Below are 18,486 nucleotides of genomic sequence, written 5' to 3'. Positions count from 1 at the left end.
TGTCATTAGTCTGGCTCAGTTAAATCCAGTAAATTACCACTGTGTCTGATCTACCAGAAGAGCTGAAGAAACCTCCATTTGAACTTCTCCAGTTTAAGGAATTACCAGATCAATTGTCAATGTTACTACCCATTGTACTTATTAAAATGCATATTTGAGACATTGCTGGTATAAGTATGTATATTGCAACAGAGTTTGTTTCTGTGACCAGAATACTTGAACTGCTACAAGTTAAACCTTCCAGAGGCTTGAAACTGAATTGTGCGTCAGTTCTGACTGCACATTACTCAGTGCGGTGTTCAGACCAAAACAACTAACAGTGATTGATTACCTAATGACTGGAAGCTCTATTCCATTGCTTATATTTTAGTTAGCTGTTTGGTCCCACAGCAGAGAGAACAAAAGCTGATTCTGTGTTTAATTGTGATTCAAGAGACCAATCCGGTATACGAGGTTCGATTTTTTTTTTGTGTGTGGCTAGTAAAATGTTGGTGTTAATGTGCGGTTATACAGAACCACTGATTGTAGTAATCCAGGACATTTGAAGGTGAGAAAATGTAAACTACATGTCATTACATGATTACTTACAGAGCTTTGGGATGCAGCCTGCAGCTGAGACCACCCATAACACTAAGCCTGTAGGCTGTTCTGATTAGCTACTTGCAAAAGAGGCATTTTTCAATGGGAAGATTCACAATGGTAGCTATTGTGTCTTTTGTTGCTACCTTGTACAGTGGGGATTTAATTTATTTAAACAGTACACATAAATGTACAATACTTTTAACGTGAATACATCTGGCAGCTGTTATGACTTGGGTGTTGCTTTTTCTCTGGTTTGCTGAAATGACCTTTTGAGAGCATTGATTGTATATAATAAAGCTGACAACAGGTTTGCTTTATTTTTGAATTGATGTATAGGAGGTGACCTACAAATATTTATCAAAACCAATAAATATCCTGTTCCACATGTCTACACTCTTTGTATGAAATATAAAACACAAAATTGGTATGATACCTCATGAACAGTTACTGCCATTTTTATATGGTGTGACTTATTGCGTTAAATTTTGTTATTTTTGAAAACTGCTTAACTCCCGATTAGGCTGTTTCCCTTCAATTCTCTAACTGAGAGAACAGGTGGTTGTTCTTCCAGCCCCTGCCAGTGGTACTCTAAAAACGGTTGTGACAGTTGTTACCTCAGCAGAATGGGGGGTTCCGTTTTCTTCTCCAATTTTGCCCACTCACTGACATTAGACTTTGGGAAACATGAATAAAATCAGGAATTGAATACATGGGAATGGGCAACTACCTCACAATAAACTTGACAGTTCTAATTTACAGTTCAGGGAGAAATGTTCTTGTTCCAAGTGGAATTGGAAGGCCTAATTGATGTTTGACTAAATGAATTAGGCAAATTGTTGATAGGCTGTGGAAGTGAGTGTAAACTATAACCAAGAATCGCAGATTCTGGAACTCTGAAACAAAACCAGAAGTTGCTGGTGAAACTCAGCAGCTTTGGCAGCATCTGGGTGAAGAAAGCAGAGTTAATATTTCAAGTCTAGTGACTCTGTATAAGAACGCTGTTATTGTGGAAGCTACATTATACCAATCTTATCTTACATGGATTGTCAATTCATGACTGGTGCCAAAGAGTTCAATTGAAAATTATCATGACTGAACCAAAGAAGGTGATTGTTTTAACCCTTTCGAGATGACCCTTAAAGGAATAAACCAAGGTGTGGCAAATCTATTTAAGAATTCCCCCATTTTTTGAACAGGAAGTAAATTGCGGAGTCATATATTAAGGCAGCCATGTTTTCTCTGTAATCTTTAATTGCTGACTGCAGAACATAACAACAACAGCAGCAGCAGACAATAAGGCAGAAGAATCATACCGTGACACCGCACGGTCTCCAAGCCTGTTCAGGTCAGTTTTCTGGATTGGTGGACATTCCAGCAGAGTGGCACAAGAAGATAACTTTGTGACCTGCAGCATGTCCATCCGTACAAGAGAATCCTGAAATGACTTGACATTATCAATTTGGCTGTTAAATCTACCTAAAATAGGAATGAAGATGTGATCTTCATCACTGTAAAAGTGTAGAATTCTTTTAAACTCTACTTTCCTTGAGTATGACCGTGTGTGAGACTGTGAATGAGTGCTGTAGCATTAGAGCTTGGGGTGAACACGTGAATAAGCAATCCTTGTAATTTAAACCATGAACTGCACCCCACCCCTTACTTTCAACATGACCATGACATTGTTTAGAGACCATCCACACTTGTTAACATTCCAATCTCTCCAGTCTTATGTTTTTTTTTCTCTATTCTTTTGTCGGACTTTTGATAAAGGGAATGGAGTAGGAATAAATGTGTAATTTTCAGAGTAGGAGAAGTGTTAGGTGGGAAACATAGACTCTGCCTATTCATGGATATGTCAAGGTACCTCTTAAATATTGCTATTGTATCTGCTTCTACCATGTCCTCTGGCAGCACATTCCAGGCACTTACACTATGTGTAAAAACCTAGCCTCTCTCATCTCCTTTAAACTTGCACCATTTTACTTTAAATGTGTGTCCCCTAGTAATTGGCATTTCTATTCTAGGGGAAAAGACTCTGACTATCCATGCCTTTCTTAATTTTGTTAACCTCTATCAAGTCACGCTAAGTATGTCCACTCTCTCCTCATAGCTAATATCCTTCAAGCCATGGCACGCGGTGGAGGCCGGGACATTAAATGTCTTCAAGGCAGAGATTGATAAATTCTTAATCTCGCAAAGAATTAAGGGATATGGGAGAGTGTGGGTAAGTGGCGTTGAAATGCCCATCAGCCATGATTGAATGGTGGAGTGGACTTGATGGGCTGAGTGACCTTCCTTCCACTCCTATGTCTTAAGCTCTTACGGTCTAAGCTGAAAATGTGTTGCTGGAAAAGCGCAGCAGGTCAGGCAGCATCCAAGGAGCAGGAGAATTGACGTTTCGGGCATGAGCCCTTCTTCAGGAATGAGGAAAGTGTGCCAAGCAGGCTAAGATGAAAGGTAGGGAGGAGGGACTTGGGGGAGGGGGCATTGGCAATGCGATAGGTGGAAGGAGGTTAAGGTGAGGGTGATAGGCTGGAGTGGGGGTGGGGGCGGAGAGGTCAGGAAGAAGATTGCAGGTTAGGAAGGTGGTGCTGAGTTCGAGGGTTGGGACTGAGACAAGGTGGGGAGAGGGGAAATGAGGAAACTGGAGAAATCTGAGTTCATCCCTTGTGGTTGGAGGGTTCCTAACTGCAGTCCTCACTTTCTTACGGTCTAAACCAAGCAACATCCTGGTAAACCATTCTGTCCCCTCTCCACAGTCTTCCCTTCCTTCTGGTAGTGTGGTGACCAGAACTGTACACAATATCCCAAGTATGGCACATCTAAAATTTTCTGCAGCTGCAACATGATTTGCCAATTTTTATACTCTGTGCCCTGACTGATGAAGGCAAGCATGCCTTGTGCTTTCTTGACCACATTATCCACTTGTGTTGCCACTTTCAGGGAACTGTGGAGTTGTAGCCTAGATCTATCTCTATGTTAATGCTTGAAAGGTTTCTGCTATTTACTGTATACTTTTGTCCTGCATTCGGCCTTCCAAAATGCATCACCTTGTCCATCAAATTAAATCTGCCATTTCTCTGCCCAAGTCTCCAGCCTATCCTGCTATATCTTCTGGTAATCCTCCTCACTACGCATAGCTCCTCCAACCTTTGTCCTAGTTTGAATTGTCTTCATATCATTTTTATGCATTTATGTGAATAAAGCACCTTAGTCCTACCAGACCACAGGGCTGCTGGATCATAGATAGAGATGACTGGCAGTGATTTAACTGGAGGGTCACCAGACCTCAAGTGACGTGAGAGATTGAGAAAGAGAGTCCCTCATGGTAACCTCAACTGATGTGGGAAATGAACCAAGATGTATTAAACTGCAAACCAGTCACCAGCCTTCTGAGGTAACTGATCCACAGACATGTGAATACACATTGTATCATAAATAAGATTTGGAAATTGGAGGCACAGATGTCAGGTATAATTATTTTGATTAGAATAGTTAGGTGGTGGTTTTTGACTGGCATTTTTCTGTGTTGTAGGCCTTTATAAACCTATGATTCTAATTATGATGTAGCGATAAGAGACCTGGCTTAATGAAAGGCAGGACTGAATGTTAAACATTTCTAGCTACAAGGAAGATTTACAAAGAAAAGACAGGGAATGGGAAAGATGTGGTATTAGTTAAGGAGAACATTGCAGTGTTAGAAAAAGAGGGCACCCCAGAGTGTTAATTTGGCCACAGCTAAGGAACAAGACATTCAGATACATCGCTCAATGTAATCTATAGACTCTCAACTAGTGGGAAGGATGAAGAGGAATAAATCTGCAAGGAAATTAGAGGTGAAAACATTATCAAATCTTTATTCTGGAGGACTTTTCGTTACCCAGGTGCAATCTGGAATACTGGTAATTTGAGTTTAGGCTAATTTCTTATCACAGTATGTGTCTGGTCCTTGGACACTGAAACAGTCCACTTTCAAATGCAGCAGACAAAATGCAGACTTGGGCTGACAAGTTGCCAAGAACATTTGTGTCACTCAAGTGCCAGATAATGACACAAACACTAATGAGAGAATCCAACTGTCACCTCTTGACATTCAATGGCATTACCATGACTTTATCACCACTATCAACATTCCTGGGGATTATTATTTACCAGAAGCTGATCTGGACTACTCAAATAAATATTAGTCAGAGGCTAAGATAAGAAAATAATGTAACCCCAATGTCTGTCCATCACCTGCAAGGCACAAGATGGAATATTCCTCACTTGCTGGGATGAGTGCAGATTCAACAACGCCAAGTAGCTTGACACCAGCCAGGCCAAAGAAGCCCCGTGATCGACATTCACTTCCTCCATCACCAACGCACAATTACAGCATTTACAGGATACATTGCAGCAACCCATCCTTCAGCAGGTTCATCCAGATCCACAAGCACTAGCATCTAGAAGGGCAAGGGAAGGAAGTAAATGAGAACACTACCAGCTGCAAGCTCCCCTCCAAGCCACTCACTATTCTTGCCTTGGCAATAAGTGAAGAAGTTCTGAAAAGGGCTCATACCTGCCTTGAAACATTAACAGCTTCCAGACTTGCTGAATTTTCCCAGTATTCACTGTTTGTTTCAGATTTCCATCATCTGCATTGTTTGCATTTATTTGAAATGTATTACCATTCTTTCCCTATGGCTGGGACAAAATCCTAGAACTCTTCCATAATGACATTGTGGGTGTACCTACACCAACAGGACTGCAGTGTTCCAAGAGATCAGCTCATCAATACCATCTCAAGCAATTTAGGGCAGGCAATAAATGCTAGCAGAATTCTTGCAAATTTTTCTATTGGATGTTTTGGCTTTATTACTTGGGTTTCTTTTACAGTGGGTTCCAAGTTTAGATATTTTCTTTCATGTGTTCCTTCAAAAATGTTATTGATAAATCTATCTGTATGGAAAATTGAACTTTAGTAAATTAATCTGTTAAGCAGTCAACTATAGGTGTAAGGGAATGGTCATTGACTCTTTAGCTCAAGGTATTAAAAGTCTATGTAATGTCTTTAAAGTTTCATTAATAGCTTAAAGGTTTATTATATAATGGTTGGGGAAGTGCCACTTATGCTTAATTTCAAGAATAGTGGTATTTTCTATCCGAATAAAAGCTTGTGTTTTTATAGCGCAATTGTGTCTTGAGGTTTCCTAAAATGGTTTTTATGCAGCAAAGTTTTTGATGCGCAGTCATTCTGTGTATTCGCTGAAGTAATAATTACTATTTCAACAGAAAATCCCACAAGTAGTATTACCTGGCTGGTTATTCTGTGATGCTGCTGGAAGGAGGAGTGTTGTTGAGGACACCAACAGAACTTGCTCGTCTTCTAGTGGTGTAATGAGATATTTAGCAATCATTTGAAATCCAGGAATAGCTTTGATGGACCTATATAATCCAGCATTGAGAGTGTGGTGCTGGAAAAGCACAGCAGGTCAGGCAGCATCTGAAGAGCAGGAGAATCAACATTTCAGGCAAGAACCCTTCACCCCATCAGGTTCCTGATGAAGGACTGTTGCTCGAAACGTTGATTCTCCTGCTCCTCAGATGCTGCTTGACCTGCTGAGCTTTTCCAGCACCTCACTCTCGACTCTGATCTCCAGCATCTGCAGTCCTCACTTTCTGCATAAATAATCCAGCTCCTTGTGAAGGGAACCAAGGAAGCTGGGGCCTACTTGATCACAAGTGAGGCTCTACATCTCACGCAAAGCAGCGTTAAGACTCCCCCAATTAAGTCAGGGATAAAGGTGCTCACAATGAGGCAATCGATGCCAGTGGTGGCAGTTAGACTAATTATCTTTAAATTAGTGGTTGCTCAGGAATTAATTATAAGTAACGTGGCTTTCCTGAAAACAGTGTATGGTTTGCCAGCAAATTTCAGTTGAGGCATCTGGCATCTGAAGTTGAGTGGCACTGAGAGCCACATCATTGCCCACTCTACCCTAACCTGTAATTCCCATCCTATCCTCATTCACCTTTGATCCAGGCTCCCTTGATAGTCCTTAAATTCTAGTGAGACTAACTAGACTTTCTGCTGGTGGACAGGAAGGGATGATCGGTTGGATGCTTTCTGTGGGAGGGGCCTCCACTGTTGAGCTGCTGAATCCATTCCCCAGGTATTCTGCTGCTTTAATCTGGTTTTACTGGTGACTTGAAGTCTAGACTGGTTGAATGTGTTATCAATTGCTCTCTTTACTGTCAATCTGACACTCAAGTGTCTTTGCAATTTAAAAGTTTGAGCTTTACACTTTTGACTCACCAGTTGAGTCAAACCATTGCAACTGATTTAGAGATAGGTATAGCTTTTCCAAAATGCACTGACCAGGCTTTATCATCTGGAGGCAGGACATTATCTCCGTAACGATTAATCAAAATTATTAATAGACAATTTTGGCATCTCTCACAAAACAACAGACCCACTGACCAAAGCACAATTTAAATTCTCTGCATAATGGAAAAGTAAACAATTTCAATCAATCCAATGTCGTGAAGTCTAGAGACTTTCAGCCTCTAGCTGCTCTCTTTCTCACTCCCCAGACTAATCTCATTATATATTTTATGAAAGCTTGCAGTGGTTTCATCTGTACCCTTCCCATCTCAGTCCCCAGCATGGCAAAGTGAATTTCAGTTTGGATTGCTGATTAATTATCCTAGGGAACTCAACAGGCTCTCACTTGAGGATGGCCTCAACCAGGACCTTGGGTTCATGTCACACTACAGGTGACCCCACTGCACTATACACTCTCTCTCGTACACGCACACACACACACTCTTACACACTCACACAGACCCTTTCACATACACAAGCTCTCTCTCATACACACACATACATCCCCCACACTCTCACCCACGTGTGCACCGTCTCACACTCACTTACATACTTTACCAAACTTACACATATGCAAACACACACACTCTTACATGCACTCGCACCCACAAGCGCACAGTCACATGCGCACACTTACTCTGTCTCTCCTGCATGCACACACATAAAATGTTTATGGGGTGAATCTTTACCTACAGAATTATATTTGCAGATATATTCTACTTTGTTCAAAAATGCATAATCTACAGTCAGTCCATGTAATATATAAATCACACTTTAGAAAAAGAACCAGTCTGACTCAAGATTGGGACAGAGACAGACTTTAACCTCACACCTTTAATGCATTGTCTGAGCTGAGATGGCACCTTTTGTTAGAATACTTGAAGTTATCTTGAGAATGTGATTTAAAAGAAGTTCTGGGATTTACATATTAAAGAACCAAAACGAGCAAACCCATTCTAAAAGTTGAAAGACCTAATCTGGGTTGATCATTTCAGCTGTATGATACTGTAACCTTTTGCTATAACTTCTGTGTCTTATGGTCTTGCTTCACAACCACCTGATGAAGAAGCAGCACTTTGAAAGCTAGTGCCTCCCAAATAAACCTGTTGGACTATAACCTGGTGTGGTGTGATTTTTAACTTTGTCCACCCCAATCCAACAGTGGCTCTTCCAAGTCATGAACTTAGTACTAAATAGACATATTAAAGCACAACTATCTATTGTGCGATATTGCTATATTCTCATTACTTCTCAGGGACTTTGGAAACCACCAGGCTGTCATACCAGCCTACTGTTAGTACTAAGGCTGATATCATTGATTCCAAGTGTAAATACTTAGCAGCTTTTTCCCAGACACATGCCCCACTCTTTAATTCCTAACAATCAAATCACTTAGACTTTCCGCAAGGTGGCCCATGGAAAAGTCAGATAGCCCCTTTCATTTTACTTTAAAGAAATAGTCCCAAAATGTAGTAATCTTATCAACCTCATCATTGTAACCTCACAATTTGTGCTTCCCAAGATGAAATAAAAATTTTACATTCCAATTTGAATGGGATTGGGAGAAATGAGTGGGCAATTCTCTATAAATGCTAAACATTTGTATTGGAATTATCCTTCTCAGGGCTCAGACTTTACTCCGGAGTAAGTATTCCATTGCATGATGTTCTGCTTTTAAATTGACAATTGCACATTAAATCTCCAAATTATGGCTGATTAATTTGGCTGTATTTTATGGGGGTCAGGTTGTTGAATTCTTGCCTTTCAGTTAGGAAAACAACAACAGGAAAGGCAGTATAAATTATGACCATGAATTCAGGAAATATGCTGTTCAAGATTATTAACAAAATTTTTGTTTTTTTGTAGGCAACCAGGGAAACACTTACTCACCATTGTGAGGACCTAGGTGAGTCCTTGAACAAAGAGAACGAGCTTGCCCTAATTATAGATGGGCACACTTTGAAATACGCACTGTCTTTTGAAGCCCGTCATTCGTTTTTAGATCTGGCTTTGTCTTGTAAAGCTGTCATCTGCTGCAGGTAAGAATACTGGCTATATTGACAAGATTTTGTTTTAAATTGTCCTTGGGATGTGAATCATTTTGGCAAATTAGTAGCTTTTGCCTATTCCTAATTGTAATGAGGTATCAAGAGTCAATCAGCAGAGCATGGGGCAAAAAACATACCTAAACCAGAGCAATTAGGGAAAGGGAGGGGTAGAAGGTGTAGCTCCATTTCTTAAAATACAATACTGAATCAATTAGCTATTGCTGACCACTTGGTCACTTTTTTGCAACCTTGTCAAAACGTATACTATAGCATTCAAATCCTGTGCATATAATTATAAAGTGGTGAGAGTGATATACAGAGTATATGCCCTTATCTCAGCCCCCTTCAAAAAATTGTTTTTTTTAAATATTTTGTGCTGTTTTGTATTATTATTGAAAGTTCAGCAGATATGTATTTGTATTCAAGGTGATCATATTTTTGCTGCATTCTTAGTAGCAGTAGTACAAAGTTTCCACAATGGTGAAAGGACTTACTTCAGCTTTACTACACTAATGTCAACACAATTGCTAAGAAACTATGAAGCTACACAGACCTTGTCCGATTGGTGTCAGTGATGCCACTTTGGCACAGCCCAAGTATTATATATCTAGGGTATCTTATTTGTTACATGATGAAAACCTGGTCTCTGAACAGATAGATTCAGTTCAGCTTTGTGTTTTAAATGTGCAGGACTGATTCCTGCCAAGGGGAGTATCAACTTTATTTCTTGATGTTTGTGCAGTTATTCTTCATGGCACCTCAGCAAAAATAAATGAACATGGATGACCATAAGATTAACAAATGTTTTCAGTAAAATTGTTTTTAGTGCTGTATTTAAGAACCTGACATTACAATCTATTAATTCCAGGTAACCATAACTGGGCTTTCATTATGTTTCTTTAAATAGGTCAAATGAACTGGACTTTTTCTGTGCAGACAACTTAAAGACCTATGCACACAATGGTGTGAGAATTTGATCTGTGTCTTTTCACTAACAAGTGATAAACATCTAAATGTGCTTGTATAGTTATAAACATACTGCATGTGAACTTTTTAATGAATGTGGTCATGTGGAATGGTTAGGCTCATCAAATCAGTCAATGTAAATGTTATCGGTTGCAGTTGGAAATGTTTGACTTTCTGCTGTAGTCAGTTGTGTGGAAGGGAACTTTGCTGCCATGAGTTAATTTATTGTACTGTAGTTTTGTTTTTCTTTGGTGAGACAAAGTATTCATGAGTTGCTAGTATGTGTTTTTAATGCTTTGCTTTTAAAGCAGATACTGCATTTCTACTTACAACTTGATATCTAGATACTCATATTGAGATTTCTGTAGGAGCAGTAAGGCTCATTATTGGTTATTCCATTTTGTTCTTTATATTGGGATGTCGCTGATATTTCCACAAGCCCTATAGGTTATGTTTGGTACTGATATTCAGAGGTTTCAAATTGTTGGTGGATATTTGGAATGCCATTTTAGTTTCAAATGTGATCGTATTCATGAGTGAAAACAGATGTCTAATTAAAGAATTCCTCATGAATGTGTTAACTTGCATTATTTTACTGCTTCTCACTTGTGTGTAGATGTCTCCTAGTGCTTTGCAGAATACAGACTGAGTAGGACAATGCTTAAGAAATCGTGAAAGCTATATGCAGTGAAGACAAAAAAAAAACACAGTAAAATCATGAAGAAGAGAAATTGGTGGTGAAATTTAGGGTTGTGGAATCTATCTGCCTGGAAGATTAAGATGAGTTCCTTAACCCATTAACATCTTGCAAAACATGAATGGACAGTGCCATAGAGAAGCGACATGGGAGCTGGTAGACAAAAGAAAGGTCTATTATTAATAGATTCCAAACCAGTTAGAAATATTGAACTTAGGCCACATCTATCTTTTGTTCTGTAAAGAGAGTTTATTGACCTACTGGATCTTGCCCTTCTCAGTCCATGCCCATGTTACACTTGCTTCCTATGAATGATATATTATGACACTCCTGTGGAGCAGCTGGAACTTGAACCCAGGTTTTCTGGCTCAGAGGTAGCGATATTACCACTGTGCCATAAACCTATTACACACCTGTGGAGCAGCTGAGACTTTGAACCCAGGTCTCCTGGTTCAGAGGACATTACTACTATGCCTGAAGAGCCCCAAGGTTGCTCCCTATATGAGCTCCAATAGTTAACAACCACCGCCTACTTTTCTTAACCTTAAATAAAGATATTAAGAAACTCAATGCATTAATCGGATATCAGATATGTTTAGATTTCTGCCATCCTGCTGGTTGCATGATACATTTACAGTGTATGTAGTTGTTGACTAATCATAACAATTAGTTGTTATTACTTTGTCCATAATGGGCAATTAATGCCTACATAAGGAGCTGAGAGACTGCTTGTGGGATGTTCCCTGCTAAAGGCCCAGTGTAAGTTCTGGCATCAAAAGTGGGGGTTCCCTGCCCTTTACTGCTGATCCTATCATCTTCAGAGGCACTCATGTGTGGCCTGAAATCCCGCAATAATTCTAGGCCCCAGATGGATGTTGTGTGGGCAGTAGCATTGCCATACAATGGAGCTGCCCACCTCTGATTAGCCAGAAGCTCTTGATAAGCAGGATTTTAGTCCTCGGCTCCTTGATCCTGAAGAATGTCCAATTATGTAAACAATAAGAAAGTTAAATGCCTGAGTTGTACTTAAATTTAGCCGGCCTTCCCTAAAAGTGATGAAGCAGGCCTCCATTGTCTCAGTTAAGTACCATCCAATACCTTTGGAGTGGCTATTGAGATATGCAAGATTTAATTTTAAAGCAATTTAGGTAAATATTTCAGAGAAACTATAAAAGGTATTTGAAAGATTAAGAGGGTTGAAATTAAAGTAGATAGTTTCAGTTGGCAAGTTTGCATAGGATACAGCTTGTTGGATTGAATGGCCTGTTCCTGTGCTCCATAATGATTCAATAAAAGTGACATGCATATATGTCAAAATATACTTTGAATGGTTCTTTACTCTGAAACCAAATTTCATGATGCTTGTTGCATCATAAGTTTTCAGTCACTTATAATGGACATCATGCAGTAAAATACTTGTTTGGGGTCTTCACATCATGGATGAAAATTCACAGTGTGCTGCTATTGATTAATAGATACTTGTATCTCATTATTGGTTACCTTAAATTCCCAACACACATAGCATGGACCATCAACTTCCCCCCATCATCAACATCCCCCTATCCTGGCCTCCCCTTCAACTTCTAGAATTGTACACTGTGTAAGGTCTGCATGATATTCATTAAATATAATACCAATTTTACCTGGAAGGTGGTGCTCTTCCAGCTGTGAAACCGAAATATTGCTGCTATTGTCATAATGCAATCAGAGCTGATGTGATGTGAATTTCGACTACTGAGTCTGTATTTAAGGTTTGAAATTATTGCATTTTTAGTGATTACTTTTTCCCAAATTTGTATTTCAATTATCCTTGGTTTGCATCCAATAATATTCATGTGTTAAACTACTGGACTCTGTTCTAATTTAACGTAGTGACATTGTAACTGATGTGAGAAAGTGTTACATGTCATCTGAAGCCTGTGTCAATTGTGAAAAGTGCTGGAAAGTTGAAGTGTAACCACTGAAAATGGTACAACCCAGAATAAGTTTTGATCAAGGGTCAGATTTAAAATCATAGAATTATTGAGCACAGAAAGAAGCCATTCAGCCCACCATTCCAACTAGACTCAATCACTTAAATATTTCCTTTCAAAATGTATATTGAAAAGCACATGTGAAATTCATTGGCCTTTACTTTTAGATGCTAGTTAACTTGATATTCAAATTTAGAACTTTTCGTTTTCATTTCAGCTTTTAGGAATGGCAGGGTGCTGACTTTTTAAAGCCAACAAGTGTTTTTGTGCGATTAACATTTGAAAGGAAATATTCTTGGAAGTGTTTCTCCCATTAAAGGGAGAAAGCAAAAACAATTTATGTAGGAAAGTCCCTATTTTGGGGAACCAGATTCACATTTTATTTGTAACTGGTATCTTTCTGAATTACATGATGTTGAGCTTTTTTTTACTTGTTACTAGATGGCAAACTATTCAGCTCTTCTCTATGGACCAATGAAGGCAAAATTCTTAGTGGCATCAAAACATCTCACAACAATTTAATAAAAGTGCACCCTTTTTACAAGGCATAAATAATCAAATTTACATCATAATAAAAACAAGAGGAAACGTAGCAGATTAAATTGTTGGGCAGGATAGTGGCTCAGTGGTTAGCACTGCTGCCTCAGAGGACTGGGGACCTAAGTTTGATTCCAGCCTTGGGTGACTGTGTGGAGTTTGCACATTCCACCTGTGTTTGGGTAGGTTTCTGCTGGTTCCTCTGGTTTCCTGGATTTGGTGGATTAGCCATAGTAAATGCAGGGCTACAAGGATAGTCTGAGGGTCAGTGGAGATTCAATGGGCTGAATGACCACCTTCAGTACTGTAGAGATTCTATGATCCTACAATAAATCGTAGATGACCACTGAATGCTGGAGAAGCTTAGCACGTCTGGCAGTATCTGTGGAGAGAGTTGCCAGATCTTCTGTGTTTCTCCAGTGCAGTCTGTTTGTTCAAGATTTCTAACATCAGCAGTATTTTGCTTTTATTTGAGAAGTAAATTAGAGCATATTTAACACTTCTGACAATTCACCAATCATAAAGCACCTCATGTGTGCAGGCAAAGGAGAATATTCTGTTTGCTATCCATTTCTTTTATACTGGGATAGTTAAGTAAGAGTTAGTGGATCTAAAACATGGACTCTGCTTTCTCCCCACAGAGACTACCAGACCTGTTGCGTTTCTTCAATGCCTTGTGTTTTCATTTGAAATAAAAAATTAGAATAGGTTGTGTTGGGGTAAGCTTACATTTCTTTGAATATAGAAGATGTAAGTGGGAATCTAGTTGAGGTTATTAATGAGTTAATAAATTAAATAGAGAAGCTATTTAGAAATCCAGATGAAGGGGCATAATGTTAAAAATCTGAATTAGGTTATTCTGGGGTAATGTTATAAAGCATTCCTTTACATACAAGCAAGTGGACATCTTGAGCAGTCACCTCCAGAAAGCTGTTGAGGCTAGGTCAGTTAAAAATTTCAAAACTAAGGTAAATTATATTTTTGTCTGGGATAGGTATTAAGAGACATGGGCTGGAATTTATGTTCCCCCTCGTTTGCCCGTAAACCTACTTTTCCCAACCCTGCTCCTACTTAAATGTGACCAACAATGTGAGAAATGCTGAGTGATGTGGCAGCTTGTTGCACACTTGACATCCTTCACTGAGCATTAATTGTCCACTCTGGTGGAAAATGCCACATAAGTAGCCACTGTATATATGAATTATATGTATGTAGCCTGTACAATTCCGACAATTGATTAATAGAATCAAATAGTACATTCCTTTGGTTGTTTCTAATAGTCAGAGTACCTACTGTACTCAGCCAGACTGCACTTACACAACCCAAAACAAAACATCTGCTGTTCAATGTGATTCCGTAATGTGGCCGCACTTCTTGAAAAATCTTTCATGGGATGTGGGCATCAGTATTAAGGCCCGCATTTGATTGTTCCTGAAATGAGTCTATAAATGACCATTTCAAAAGGCATTGAAGTCAATGACATTTCTGTGGATTTGTGGTTACATGAAAGCCCAAGCAGATAAAGGTAAGCATATTTCCTTCCCTAAAAATAGGTGTATACATGAGCATCCAAATTAGGAACCTCAAGCCTGCTCTGCCAAACGGTAAGATCATGGCTGATCTGATTGTGGCCTCAACTCTTCACTCCTTCCTAACCCAACAACCCTTGATTACTATGTTAGTAAAGAATCCCATCTCTCCTTAGCAGTACTCAACGACTCTGCTTCCTCTGTCTGAGGAAGAGTATTCCAAAGACTCATTACCTCAGAGGGGAAACAAATCCTCCACATCTCCATCTTAAATAGCAGAAACCTTATTTTTAAATTGTTTTCCCCAGTTCAAATCTTTCTCACATAAGTGATCATCTTTTCCGTATCCACCTTGCCGCATCACCTCAGGATTCTGTATGTTTCAAGAACACAACCCCTCATTCTTCTAAACTCCAGAGGATTGAGGCCCAGCCTATTCAACCGTTCCTCAGAAAATAACTGCTCCAATCTTAGTTTTAGTCGAGTAAACCATCTCTGAACTGCTTCTAATGCATTTACATCCTTCTTTATATAAGGAGACCCTAACTGCATATACTATTCCAAATGTGTCCATCCAATACTCCTGCATATCTGTAACAAAACCTTCCTACTTTTATCTTCTATTTCCCTTGTGGTAAGAAACAACTTTCTGTTTGCCTTCTTAATCAGTTGCTGTCTTTGCTTATTAAGCTTTTGTGACACATGCAACAGGACACCTAGATCCTTCTATACAGCAGAACTCTGATTTCTCATTATATTTAAATTAAGTGCTAATTTTCTATTCAGCTTACCAAATTAGACCAGTTCACATTTTTTCCAATTTATGTTCCAGCTGCCAATGTTTTGCTGAATCCCTTGACTTGTCTATATTCTTATACAGACTTCTTATGTGCAGAAATATAAGTTAAGCCAGAGTAGGCCACTCAGAATCTCAAACTAGATCCACCCTGCAGTTAGATCGCTCTCCATTCCCACCTACCCTGACAACTTTTCACACCTTGCTTATCAAATATCTTGTTTAAATTCAGCGAAACCTCCTGCCTCCTATATTCTATGTACCTGTTAGTAAAGCCCAGAATACTGGACGCGTATTAACGGTTCTCTTTGCCTAACCTGCCACCTTCAGTGGTGCTCCTGCTTTTCTCATACTTTTTCCATATTGAAATTCATCTGCTTTTTATGTGCCCACTACACCAAATTGTCTGTGTCCTTTTGGAACTCTGTACTGTACTTCCAGTTTACCATGCTTCTGAGTGTCATATCATCCACAGAATTGTCCCATGCATGACAAGATCTACATCATGAATATACATTAGAAAAAGAAAGTTTCTTATACAGAGCCCTGAGGAACTCCCCTACAAACCTTCCTCAGCCTGGAAAATATCCTCTGATTACCACTATTCCCTATAACTTTTGTATCCATGTTTCTACTGTCCCTTTATGAACTGTAACTTTTCTCATATTTGTCGTTTGTATTAAATACCTTTTGAAAGTCCATGTGCTACAACTCAACAGCTTTACCTGTTGAAAAAGGTCCAGCAATTAATCGAATGTGACTTTTGAAATCTTTTGAAATCAATGTTGGCTCTTCCGAATTGGCCCAATGATTACTAATTCTATTCCAAATAATTGTTTGTGTTATCTTCCATCCTGATAGAATCTTAGCAGAAGCTAGGGAATTTTGGATAATGAAAACCAATGCATCAACTATCTCCACAGCCGCTTCATTTTACACCCAAGAATGAGTTACATAATGTAATGAGCCAGATTGGTTTTTACAACAATCAGTGGTCATTTCATGGCATCATTATTTATTCAGCTTCTAATTGCTCACTGCCACAATAACATTGGAGTAGTTGACCACCTCTGGACTCTGCAAGGAACTGTTACAATGACCAACTAGGAATTACTGTAAATTGTTAGAATGAATGGGACAAATCAAATAAAGATATCAATAGACATCCTGATCTAAATACAAGTTCCACAGAGGGGTAAAACTAATCCTACACAAACCGCCCCCCCCCCCCCCACCACCACCACCACCAATAAGAGCAATTTTTCAGCGGCTGTGCTGTGATTTTTAGTGAACGTTGCAAAGTGATATGCCCTACCTTCACTGCTTTCGTTCCCATATACCGTGACGCCTAGCTTTTTTCTGGCATCTGTTATAAGGAGTCCTGTATATATTTATTTTCTCATTAGTGTCTTCATTTCTATTCTTAATTGTTTAACCCCTTCCAGTTACATCTGGTCAATCCCAGTGTTGACCAGAATAAAGTACTTGGGGGCAGATATAAGCCTAACAATACCTGTGGAGTGTGGTTATGAGTCATGATTTCAGTGAATCAGAACTCTTGCAGAGATGTTCAACTCAAAATAATTTGGAACAACTGCAATTATAGCAAGGGAGGAGGGATTTGGGGGAGGGGCATTGGGAATGCGACAGGTGGAAGGAGGTTATTCCCAACGCCCCTCCCTCCAAGTCCCTCCTCCCGACCTGCTTGGCACGCCCTCCTCATTCCTGAAGAAGGGCTTATGCCCTAAACGTGGATTCTCCTTCTCCTTTGATGCTGCCTGACCTGCTGTGCTTTTCCAGCAACACATTTTTAAGCTCTGATCCCCAGCATCTGCAGTCCTCACTTTCTCCTATAGGTACTCCTATTCAATTTCTGATCAATGGTAACCCTCAAGATGTTGAGATGCAATTTTGTGATGGTATTGAATGTCCAGTGGAAAATGGTTAGATTCTGCCTTGTTGAAGATGGTAGAACCTGGTACTTGTATAGCATAAATGTTACTTGCAACTTGCCAGCCCTTGAGCTGGATATTGTCCAGATCTTGCTTCATTTGGAAATGGACTGCTTCAGTATCTGAGGAGTCACAAATGATGCTGAACATCGTGCAATCATCAGCGAACATCCCCACGTTTGACGTTGTGATTGAGGTTAGGTCACGTTGATGAAGCAGCTGAAGGTGGTTGGGCCTAGGATGTGACCCTGAGGAACTGAGATGGTTGACATATAAAAATCTTCTTTCTTTCTGTCAGGTAAGACGACAACCAGCAGAGGCACTTAGCGCCACCCCACCCCAACACCACCTCCCTGCCCTCCGCCCCCAATACCCCCTGTTCCCATTGACTCATATTTTGCTAGGACTCCTTGGTCCTCACTCCAGTACAGTGCAACCTTAATGGCAAAGGCAGTCACGCTCACCGCCCCTCACGAGTTGAGTTCCCCATCACTTCATTACTGTGTACACCTTGATTAAGTCCCCATTCAGTCTCTTATGTTTTAAGGAAAGCAATCTTAGCGTATTTTATCTTTTATTACATTTGTGATTTTCATGCCCTGACAATGTTCTTGTAAATCTCTCCCCCTCTCTGCCTTCCTCTGTAGCCCTCCTGTCTGTTCCCATCCCTACTTTCCTCTGTAACCCTCTTGCATTTTACATTCCAATCTGTTTACCCACTTTCAGATCTCTCCTCTTGATTCTGCACATCCTCTTCAGTGTTCCTCTCCCATTGTTGCTCTCTTTCTCACTCACATGCTTGCTCTCTCTGTCTCTACCTGACTCCTTTCTCCTTCTTCCTCTCCTTCCTCCTCTTTCTCTGTCTCTTTTTTTCTGTGTCTTCTTTCCTTCTTTTTCTTGCGCGCTCTCTCACCCCCTCCCATCCTCCTTTTCTTTTGTTCCCTCACCTCAATTTTAACTTTCTCTTTTATTCCCCTCCCTCTCCCTTTTCCCTCCTTTCCCCTCTCCTTTCACTCCTTCTCCCCTTCCCTCTCCCCCCCTC

At 39.8% G+C, this 18,486-nt stretch overlaps 1 protein-coding gene across 5 annotated transcripts in view; it reads left to right on the top strand.

Annotated features, from left to right (window-relative positions):
* The window catches only part of atp8a2 (ATPase phospholipid transporting 8A2), a 567,355-nt gene that overhangs the window by 334,739 nt on the left and 214,130 nt on the right, over positions 1-18,486 (top strand). For all 5 annotated transcript variants that reach the window (XM_043691978.1, XM_043691979.1, XM_043691980.1 and 2 more), the window contains one exon: positions 8,813-8,985. In XM_043691978.1, coding sequence (XP_043547913.1) covers positions 8,813-8,985 — 173 coding nt within the window. The remainder of the gene's footprint in view (positions 1-8,812; positions 8,986-18,486) is intronic.

This window comes from Chiloscyllium plagiosum, chromosome 6, assembly GCF_004010195.1.
Source record: "Chiloscyllium plagiosum isolate BGI_BamShark_2017 chromosome 6, ASM401019v2, whole genome shotgun sequence".
Classification (NCBI taxonomy): domain Eukaryota; kingdom Metazoa; phylum Chordata; class Chondrichthyes; order Orectolobiformes; family Hemiscylliidae; genus Chiloscyllium; species Chiloscyllium plagiosum.
Note: the sequence above shows the minus strand (reverse complement) of the source record. Positions and strands in the feature narration are given on the sequence as shown.